Raw genomic sequence first — 11,442 nt, forward strand, 5'->3', positions numbered from 1 at the left:
GCTCCCAGGTCCAAATTTTGAATTACGCTACTATTAGGTACCATATAATTGATTATTAAAATTGGTTTATATATAAGGAAAGTTTGTAGTTAGACATCATGGCATAAAAATATAAAATATAGGGAAAGGATTAAAATAGGTTCTGAGTGACTCCAAATGTATTGATTTTATACGAATGTTTTATTTTGTGTATGAAGACATATTTTTTTCAGTAGTTAAGTCATTAAAGATGTTTGATGTTTCCCAGGGCTGCCGGATCTAGAGAGGGGGTAAACCAGGGAACTTGCACCAAGTCTTGGTCAGGGCCCAGGGGGCGCTATATCACCAAATAACAGTGGCATGATAGAGGGGGTCTGAATTATGAGAGGGCGCTAATTATATATTTTGTCCCGGGTAAAAATATGGTAGATAATAATAATTGAGAAAAACTAAAATAAAAAAATTTGTTAAACTTTAAGTGTGGTGATCTGAGTAAAAATATCTTCATTTTAGAATCATATCTGTATAGCCAGAAGTAGTTAACTATTTGCTTATTAATTGTATATTATTTTAGGATTATTTATATTTTTATGTTAAGGGTCTTGTAGTTTTTTGAGTAAACACAGCCCCTAACCACTATTTTTGGTGCCACACTGCTCAAACATTCTGAAATCTGCATACGATGTACGATTTAAAATATGAAATAATAAACTAATAATTTAGTTTAAATCTTGGTATGATCAAAGGATATTACAATTACGGTAATCGGTCAAAAAGTCCGTTTTAAAAAAAGTTGGACAAAAAGTCCGAAAATACAAAATATTTTACATAATTAATATTTATTTTAAAAATTTAAAAATATTTATAAACATTATATATTATAATTACACATTATATTATTATATTTATTTCTATTTTCTTATTTTCATTTATAATTATATAATTTATTACAACATATTAGAACAATATCAAAATTTATTTGTAACTAAATACATTTTAACAAACAATGAACCAATTTTATTTTATTTATGAACACGTCAATCTAAATAAAACTAAAAAAAAATAAATAGTATATCATAATTAAAATAAAAAAATATAAATTTGTCACTATTATAGGTACCTAACTATACTATTATAGGTAGTGGATTTCCGTTATATTTTTGTTAGCTATACAAAAATATAATATGTGTACAGCATTTTTAAATTTTCAAAATAAATATTAATTAGGTATATAAAGTATTTTGTGTTTTCGGACTATTGTCCGACACTAAAAACGTGCTCGGATTTTTTGTCCAACTTTTTTTAAAGCGGACTTTTTGTCTATGGACTTTTTATCCCCGGGCTTTTCGTCCATGATTCTACAATAATTACATAAATATAATATTAAGCACTATCGCTTTTGATACTTGAATTTTGTACTAATTATCATAGAGTAATATTACTCTATTGTACTTATTATTTATATAGATGGAAATAGTTATTAGTTAATAGATTAGAATGATTAAATTGACATTGAAAATTTGAAAGTAATGAAAATGTTTGTTGTTGTTCTGAATTGGCTATCGATTATCGATTATTGGTTATCATGATTATCGGTATCGACTGTAACAGCTGTATGGATTGTGTACTTACTTGCATTTAATGCTAAAAATAGAATTTTAACACAATATTTGTATAACCGAATAACAATTAACAAAATAAATGACAGTTTATCCAAAACAATAAAAAAAAATAATTCATTTTTGAATTTATAAAATCATGAATATTATTTCAAATTTTGAATAAGAAAAAGCGCATAATTTATCAGTGGTATAATTTTTTTGAATTTTTGTTTTATTATATTTTTATGGTCAAAATAAATCAAATCATTTCTAAATGACATACATTTAATTGTAGCTTAAATATAGACGCGCTTGGTTGTTCTTGTAATTTATAGGTTAGTTTGTTTCTCGAAATTAATATTCGCCATTCGATCATAACCCAAAATCATTTCTATTTTAGAATTAGAACTCATTTCTTTGTTGCTGTGTGCAAGATTCCAATGTGTTTTGTGTGTTGTTAATTTACTTTTATAATTATTAATTTATCGAGCTTAATATCTTAACGTTTTTCAAATACTAAACAAATTTCTCATATAGTTGATCAGTAAGAAGTATGCTTTGAATGTTTGAATAAATCTCAAGTATTACTTTTATGTTTATTTATTCGTATTTCGAATACATTTTGTTGGCTGTTGCTTTCAAGTAAGTATTTTTCATTACTTAACTGCAGTGTTTGATTACAAGGTTTCTTGTAGTTTTTTCATTTAATAGCGTGTTTATAATAATATTTTACAAGTAAAACTATTGTTTTCTGGGTAGCTATTTAATATTATATAATATATTATAGCATTTTGAGTGTTCAACAATTTAGGAATTTTTTTATGCTTATATAAGAACTATAATTGTATTTACAAAATGTTAACTGTACGTTCCAATTTATTTTTTAATGCTAATACCTACATATTATATCTACTATGTTATTACTTTAAAAATATTTTTACACATTTTAATTTTTTACTTCATTAGGTACTTTAGTTTTATTCTATTTTGATCACTGTTAATAGGTATCTTTTGTAAAGATGGAACATTAATTATTGTCTTAAGTTGTTGGTATTTATTATTTTAGAAGGTATACATTTTTTTCACTACTTAAATTAAAAGATAATACTATGTAATATAATATGTGTTTATATGCATCTTATTAACAATATCAATTTGTAATTTTTAATAATAAATAATAATTCATTTAGGTATAGCATTTACTGTTGTTTAAACAAGTTTGTATTTCCTAAGTAATTGGTTCTTAGTTGTATTGTTAGCCATTGATATAAATTAAAATGACTTTGAATAGAAATAATTTGTTAGGTATTTATTGTTTATTTTTATTTTTATACTATACATATTCAATTTTATTTATAGGTATTTGTAATTAAGTTTAAGTTAGATTTATCGATTTTAGTTATTTATTTATTTTAATTTTAGTGTAATTTAAATTAATTTTTCTACTTAGAAAAATTGTTACAATCTACTGTTTGTTGTATAGCATCAATTAAATGTTGATATATAAAAAAAAAATACTAATATATAATATTAAATTATACAACCTGGATGCTCTAAGTTATAGCTTAAAAGTAGGATTGGTATTATAAACAGTTAGATTATATGTAATACACAATGAAGACGTAATGCTTAAAGAAATATGACTATATATATATATATATATGTTTAAACAAAGTCAATCAACATAAAATCAAAATTATACTCATTGGTTTATGTAATCTTGATATTTTTTTATGTAAAGGCATTTGTTCATTTTTAGGAAGATTGTTTACAAAAATATATGTAGTATGCATCTATACTCTGTCCAGTTAGAGAATATGCCACTGCCCAAAAAAATTTAGGTCGTTCAGCAAATCCTCAGACATCACCTAGTTATGGTAAATGCCTTAGTTTGATCTGAATCAGTTAGTGTGGTGATTGGGTTATTTGAAAGGGAAAATGAGACCTCTACAAGCACAGAGCTTGACATATTCTCTAGCCAGATAAAATGTAAAGCTTTAAATACATAAATAAATTTGTAATTATTCTTTTAGTTTATTAAAATATGCCCTTAAAAAGTAATTTGCGTATAGGTACATTTTTTAAAATATAGTAATTTTTTTGTTGGAGCTTCTAGTTAAGAATTACTATTTTTTTTTGCGTGTCTTAATTAATATCATCATTTATTATATACATGGTAAATAATTAATAAGAACAATTTCATCAATTGGGGGTGTTCTTCGTAATTCCATACCTCTTGTCATTTCACTTATCTGAATGCAGATTAGATAATCATAGTGCTAGTGCCTTACCAGAACTGTCCCAGAAATCATGGTAGTTTAAATTATTTTAAGGTGAGTTTACAAAGTTATATTATTAATAACCTCTACCTTTTTTGATGAATATTTATATTTAATTCATGTATACAATATTTTAATTATAATTAGTATTGTTATGTGTTAATATTTACTATTTTATAGTAACTTAGTGGTTAGAAAAGTGTGATAATTTACTAATTTTTTTTTTGTTTTCAGTACATTTAATATAAGTACTAATTGAGAGTGTTTCATTCTACAAGTTGACATGGCATTGGATAGGTAGGTACAAATTATTATTATTTATAATTATTACTATTTATTTATTTAAATTGAAAACTATTACTACCTATAAATAGGTAATAATTTATATTTTTAATTTGTGTATAATACAATTTCAAATCAATGGTATTATATACATTTTAAAGTATTACAATGCTAGGTGACTACTTGATTATTTTTAGATCACCATTTCCATTACTTGATGACACTTTAAGCTACTTGAATGTTGGAATAACTGGAAAAATTAAACATATTGTAAGAAATAAATACAATATATTTATTTTTCACATGTTGTTGCAAGAATGTGAATATATTAATGATGAGGAAATTAATTTGGCTTTATTAAATGAACCAGTTGTACCTTTGTAAGTTCTGTATTTTGTTTGATTATTTTTTTTTTCATTTTTTAAACCACTGTCTACTATAATATTATTAATTACTGTCAAAGAAAATGTTAAAAACAAATTTTACTTTTATTATTATTTTATTTTATTTTATGAATTAACTTCTCTTTTATTTTGTTATTTTTCGTATTTTCTATACAGAATACATATTTTGTATTAATTTTTTAATTTGAAATTAAGGTCTAATGTACAACCTGGCTCATTACTGGCTTGTCTTCATCCACAAAATAAAACATGGATGCGGTGTTATGTTGTATCTATTTTGCATCACCAAGCTAATGTTGCATTTTGTGAAACTGGCGAAATGACAAAAACAAAAAAACTTAAAGATATTCCAGAAAAGTATAAACGTATACCTGTAATTACGTTTGAAGCTGAGGTTAAATGTATTTGTCCTTATGGAAAATTACAACATTTAATGGAGGTAAATTTAATATTAACTAATTTGGTTTTTTTTTTTAAACATGTGATTATACATTAATATATATTATTATACAGTATTACAGTAATAATACAATTACGTATTTTCAACAAACTAGAATTTTTTTAGTAAAACAAAAAATTTTTTTCTATTAAAAATACTAATATTTAAGTATCCAAACAATTATATTAATTAATAATAAAGATGTATAATATGTGTTTTACATATTTTGTAGGCAATACCAATATAATTACTTTCAATTAAATACACATTTACTAATAGGTAGGTCAAATTTGTTAACAATCATATCATTAGTATTTTCTTACTTATTCAAAAACTATTTAAAAACATGTTTAATAAGAGATATTTAAAAAAGTTTTAAGATATAAATAATTTAGAGGACATCGCACCTGCACATGTGTGTTGTCTTCGTCTTACACACTTAAGAAATAGTAAATTTTCGTTCACCAGTTTTAATAGTGTGCTTTTAGTTTTGATATTAGAGTGAATTGACCTATTATCAAACTTTTAGGTAAGAACATTATCTGTGTTCTCTCGTAGGTTTTTTACAATATTTTAATTTTTATGTGAATTGTGAGCATTTTCAAATATTTATAGTTTTCTTACTCATAAGTCATGCCCCAGGCTCTAAGTTCATACATCTGCATGTTTTTTTTGCTACACAGGAAAACATGCTAACTGAGATACAAATCCGTTTTATAACAATAGTAATACTAATATAAAGTTTAATTGTGCATGTTTTTGCATGTTTTGGGTTTAAAGGCATATTTGGCATTTAATCGATTTTTTAGAGTTTATAGCGCATATTATTTCATAAAAAAATTTTTTAGACAAATATTTGATAAGTTTCTTGTTTCTTATTTACTTTCCCGTTTACTGAATGATAGTGTTTTGATATATTTTTATTCTCGTCTGACTACCTAGTACCTAATTTTATGCGTTTAACTTAGTACCGCAGAAACAATGTTATCGCTACCACTACCATCCTCCGCTGTACAAAGTCCGTCGTCGAAACGATACCTGTACAGGCATATAATACACATATGCAATGTTTACATATAGATAGTATAGAATATCAAATTAAAATGCTATTTAAATTATTCAATAAAGCAATAAAATGTAATAGTAATTATTAAATATATTCCATTTGGTCAGTATATAATATCTAATATATTGAAACTTATTATTTATTGATAATATTTGCTAGGGTTTTTACTTATAAGTGGTTTAAAGGGTATATTTTGGATTTATTTATAGATAATTTAAGATTTAGCAAAATATTTAGGTTTATCAATCATATAGTACCTAACAAAATTATACATTGTGTTAATTACTTAAATGTTGAACTAAAATAATTCCAAACATAAGAATATTGGTTCAACAATACTCCAATCTTAAAATCATTACTACATTTTAATTCTACTTTTGTCTTAATTCCAGAATTTTAAAGATTATAGTGCAACATTTGAACAATTTATAATTAAATCAAATAAAGAAACATATAAAACTATGAAACTTTGTTTTAAGACTATATCTATTGATTTCATTATAAAAAATTGGGATCTACAGAAATATATAGATACTGAAAACTCAAATTATAATTCACTTATGTTTAAAAATGGTAGTTCTGTTGTCTTAGCAAAAAAAGAAATGTATGACTGGAGGCATATATTTGTTAGGAGTGTTGATCATTTTGTTAATGTCAGTAAAGAATTACAGTTAAAATGTGAAAATGGTAATTTTAGTTACAATTAAATAATTGGTGATTATGGTGCATAGTATAAGTAATATAATGATGTAATTACATTTTTTCAGCTTCAAATATTTTAAGAGACCCTATTGCAGGAGATATTGTTGCAGTAAAATGCACAGATAAATTTTACAGAGGCAAAGTCATTGACATATTAGACAATTCCTGTTTTTCTTTATATTTAATAGATAGTGGTTATGTAATATTTGCTTCAATTGATTGTATAATTGATTTACCTGACACTTTAAAAAAGGTATGCTCTAATTGATTCAATATAAAATTTTAATAGGTCAAATTACTTATATGTTAAAATATATTGTATATTGTACATGCCTTTTATGTATTTTAGATTCCACCGACTGTATGTTTAGTTGGATTAAAAGATATAACATTAAAACCTTGGACACTTGAGGCGTCTTTGTATGTTGAGCAGTTATTTAAAAATTCTACAACTATGGTATTGGTAAGGGACCATGTCAATTTAATTAAAATAAATAAAGTTAAATAATATATTCATATTGTATTACACAATATTCTTTTGAAATTGACTTGTTATTTGTTTGGTTAGCACCCGTTATACCAAAATATTATCAACTCTTAAGGAATATTGTAAAATTTAAATTAAATTTTATACAACATATTATTATATAATATTGTATTACCGTATGTTTTTATTTGTTTATTATTTTTCTTATGGTATTTTAGGAATACACTGACCATGATCCTTTTGGTTTGGATTCTGTAACATTAACTGTTATTAATAGCAATGAAGATGTAAATGAACGTATTAAAGAACTTCTAGTAAGATAAATTTAATATATTGTATTCTTTGTATATTTATATTGGAAGTATATATTTATTTAATATAAATATCAAGATTACATTATATAATCATGCCAGCTATATACTTAATTTAAATGTTGATCTTATTCCTTTGTAGTTTGTGAACATAAATAATTTATAGCAAAATGGTTTTGACATTTGTTATGATACATATATTGTGTGTAAATATTATATTATCAATTATTATAAAAGGTTAGAACATATGTTTTAACTATGGTTAATTATTATATTTCAACTTGTATAAAGATGTTATTCATTTTATATAATTGTTTTTATTCAAAGTCATTTTTATTTTATTCCAAAGATTTGTTTTGCTAAACCCCACTGAACAGTTAGAACTAAGATAGTATTATTTGTAATTTATTATTAAGTCTGTGTACATAAATGTTCTTAATTATTGCACTTAAATTATATTTTAAAAAAAATGTAGTTATATTAGTTTATGTTTAATAAATAAATGTTATTTGTTTGTTAAATAGGAATTTGAGGAAAATCCATCAAGTGACAATGATCATGCCAGTTTAAACTCTGTTTATGATTCCAATAATTTATTTAATTTGAAATCCAATCAAATTATTCCTGTAAAAGTAAACTCTCTGGTGAAATCAGGTTTATTAATTTTGTTTTTACGGTTTATGTTAATAGTTATAATTAACTAAAGTAATTGAAAATTGAAATTTAGATTCTCTAGATATGCCAGAACAAAAATTAGAATGTTTATTGCCATCTGGCAGTACAGTTTACATGACTGGTGTTGTGGATCTGAAAGAAATATATGTTAGAAAATTAGAAGATCATGATGATGACCATGAAAAATTCTTGGATATGGTTAATGAATTCTGTTCATCAGGTTATAAACTAGTTTTACAATTTATATATTAACTAAATTTATTTATCTTTAATAAATTAAGTAAATTTTAAATTATTTGTTTTAGCGTTACCAATTAATAGGCCTTTGATAATTGGGGAAATTGTTGGAGCTCAGTCTATTATGGATGATAATTTTTACAGAGGTAAAGTTTTAAATAAAATTGACGAAGCCACTTATTTATTGCAGTTTATTGATTTTGGTGATAAAGATAATGTACCTTTGTCAAAAATATTTGAAATTCCCAAACATTTTATGGTAATATAATGATGATTTTACTTATATATATATTTGTTTTTCTCATGTTTATTTATTTCTTATAGACTCCTTCAAATGTGATTAAAATTACTTTAAAAGGAGTAAATAATGTTCCATTGAATGTAGGTGCTTTAAACTATATTTCCAATTTATTAACAACTTGTGAACCAATGATAATTGTAAGTATTGTAATTATAATCTTTTCATATATTTTACTAAGAACTAGATCAGTAAATTAATTTATTGTATTTACTTATGTTTAATTTTTATCCTAATTATAATTATTTTAAAATAATCTGTTTATTTTTAATGAAAATTCTATTATTATAAATAGTATAAATAAATAAAATGTGAAACTGTAAATATAAATAAATGCTCAAGTTTGTATTAGGTCTTTGATCTGTTCGTCTTGGTGTAATATATCAAGGTATTTTGTACTTCCACAATATTGATTTCCTGGTTTTATTAATCACAAAAGGATTTATTATATGTTTTATACAGAAGGATATTGCTTGTGCATTAGTTTGTAAGGAAGGTTTTTTTACTAAGTTATTAATAGTTTAAAACAAAAGAAATTAAGTAATTAAAATACTTATCTTGATAAAAATGAAAATATTTAAAAACAATCCAGCCCTGTAAATGGAAGTACACAATACCACCTCGGATGCTACTTGCTATATGACGTGCGAGATAGATAGAAAAATAAATGTTAGTAATGCCACCTTTAATATATTTGTATTAAATTATATATATATTATAAATGTCTCATTTAAAAGTAATCAAAATCTTATATGATTACGTCATCCTCTGGAAAATCGATTTTTGTCAACAACTTTGGTTTTAATGATCAGCATTGTCCAAAATATTGTTTTCTTAATTAATTTTAGTAAAATGCAAATAGGCATTTTTAGGAGTAAGTAAGTAATGCATCCAAGAGTAAGGAATTTCATTTGCGTTAGTCCCACCCATTGACATAATCTGCAGAAGACTGTCTGGGATTAATATACTATGTGACAGAATATATCATAGATTTTATTTTAGTTTTAATCATTATTTAAATATGTTATGAATTTTGTTATTTATCCTCATTTATGTTTAATATTATTTTTTTATCCAATGACAATAAATTTTGTATACATATTATCTTTTCATCTTTCTCTAGTATTTATTTTTTATTGTTATAATTCAGGAATTTTCTCCAACACAACCCCTTAAAGACGTTTCTTTAAAAATAGTGAACGGTAATGAAAATGTGAATGAACGATTAAATGAATTATTGGATAAAGATGATAGTACATCAACTACAAATTTAACAAATCAACCTGAATCAGGTAAGTAATATACAATTGTCAATATTTATAGTTGTAAATTATAACAAAATTTCTATACCAGAAATCTCATATTACTCCTAAATTAAAAAAAAAATATAAATATGTATACTCTTGAAATTGCCATTTTTTATCTTATTTTTCAAACTATAAAAAGATAAATACCAAAAATATTTATAATTTGCTATGTTAGAAGAGGTCAAGATTTTGATATTTTAGAGAAGTTAATGATACCAAAAAACATAAAATATATCTTGTTTAAATTTCAATCTTTTTCTGTTTTTTTTTCACTTAATAACTTATATAAAATGGTCTACTTAATACTAGAGATTTTAGTGCAATTTAACATAAGTTAAATTTAAAAAAATTGTAATAACTAACTAATAAGAATCTGCAGACGAAATAGATAATTTCATACCATTCATTTAACCTTTGCTTAAGAATTATTCACCTTTGGTGTAATTTCTTTCATATTTAAATTAAATCTATTGAAATTAGCGACAGCATAGATCCAAATTAGAGGTGTAGGTTTTTATTGATAGTAGATTCAATATGCTTTGTGTTCATATTGTTAACAAAATTTTCAGGTTTGTCTTATATCTGTAGAAAATAGTAAAAAATAATTATTGAAAACAGGTTGATTATGTTACTTTTTAATACAACTATTTTTGAATGAAAAAATGTGGTAAAATTTATTCTTTCTGTTAAACTTAAGAAAATTAAGTATAATAGTAGCGCGGACAATGTTTTATGGTCAGCAGTAACCATGTAACTGCACTTTTATGTTTTAAAAACAAATATTTAATGTATAATGTTTTAGATAATGTTCACGTTGACAAAAAGGTATCCAGTAATGGAAATGTACCTGGATTAAAAAAAGGAGATTCAGTGTACATTACTACATTCATCAATGTTCATAATTGTTATGTTCGTAAAGTGGAAGATGAAACTGATGAATTTACTGATTTTATAGAAACCGTAAATTCATACTGTTCATCTGGTGATTATTATTTTTATTTTAGTATTCATAAAATATAATTATATATTTCCAAAATTAAATGATTTTTTTTTTAAATATTAAAGAAACCCCTATTGGAAAATTACCAAAATTAAATGACTTGATTGGAGCAAAATCAATAGACGGATCTTTTTATAGAGCAAAAGTTATAAAAAAAATAAATGACAATAGTTATGATGTAAAATTTATTGATTATGGAATTGAGGAGAATGTTAGTTTATCTGATATTGTTAATCTTTCCTCAGAATTAAAACAGGTAAGTAATTCGTTTTAAACTAAAAAAATAATAATGATATATGTTGCAAAGAAGTGCTCAACATTCACTTTTTAAGTGTTGAGATTTGAGATGATATTTAGAAATGTTATATGCACTAT

General features: G+C 23.8%; 1 protein-coding gene across 2 annotated transcripts in view; it reads left to right on the forward strand.

Moving 5' to 3' along the window:
* Positions 1-1,954: 1,954 nt before the first annotated feature.
* Positions 1,955-11,442, forward strand: part of LOC132932170 (uncharacterized) — a 29,529-nt gene continuing 20,041 nt past the window's right edge. Inside the window, exons 1-15 of one of the 2 annotated variants that reach the window (XM_060998410.1) lie at positions 1,955-2,222; positions 4,094-4,156; positions 4,339-4,521; positions 4,741-4,984; positions 6,443-6,737; positions 6,818-7,005; positions 7,102-7,215; positions 7,458-7,553; positions 8,075-8,204; positions 8,278-8,445; positions 8,531-8,721; positions 8,787-8,900; positions 9,911-10,052; positions 10,870-11,049; positions 11,133-11,323. In XM_060998410.1, the coding sequence (XP_060854393.1) occupies positions 4,143-4,156; positions 4,339-4,521; positions 4,741-4,984; positions 6,443-6,737; positions 6,818-7,005; positions 7,102-7,215; positions 7,458-7,553; positions 8,075-8,204; positions 8,278-8,445; positions 8,531-8,721; positions 8,787-8,900; positions 9,911-10,052; positions 10,870-11,049; positions 11,133-11,323 (2,250 nt within the window). In that variant the 5' untranslated portion in view covers positions 1,955-2,222; positions 4,094-4,142. The remainder of the gene's footprint in view (positions 2,223-4,093; positions 4,157-4,338; positions 4,522-4,740; positions 4,985-6,442; positions 6,738-6,817; positions 7,006-7,101; positions 7,216-7,457; positions 7,554-8,074; positions 8,205-8,277; positions 8,446-8,530; positions 8,722-8,786; positions 8,901-9,910; positions 10,053-10,869; positions 11,050-11,132; positions 11,324-11,442) is intronic. The other variant, XM_060998411.1, reaches the window with a different exon arrangement.

This window comes from Rhopalosiphum padi, chromosome 1 (assembly GCF_020882245.1).
Source record: "Rhopalosiphum padi isolate XX-2018 chromosome 1, ASM2088224v1, whole genome shotgun sequence".
In the NCBI taxonomy this organism is placed as follows: domain Eukaryota; kingdom Metazoa; phylum Arthropoda; class Insecta; order Hemiptera; family Aphididae; genus Rhopalosiphum; species Rhopalosiphum padi.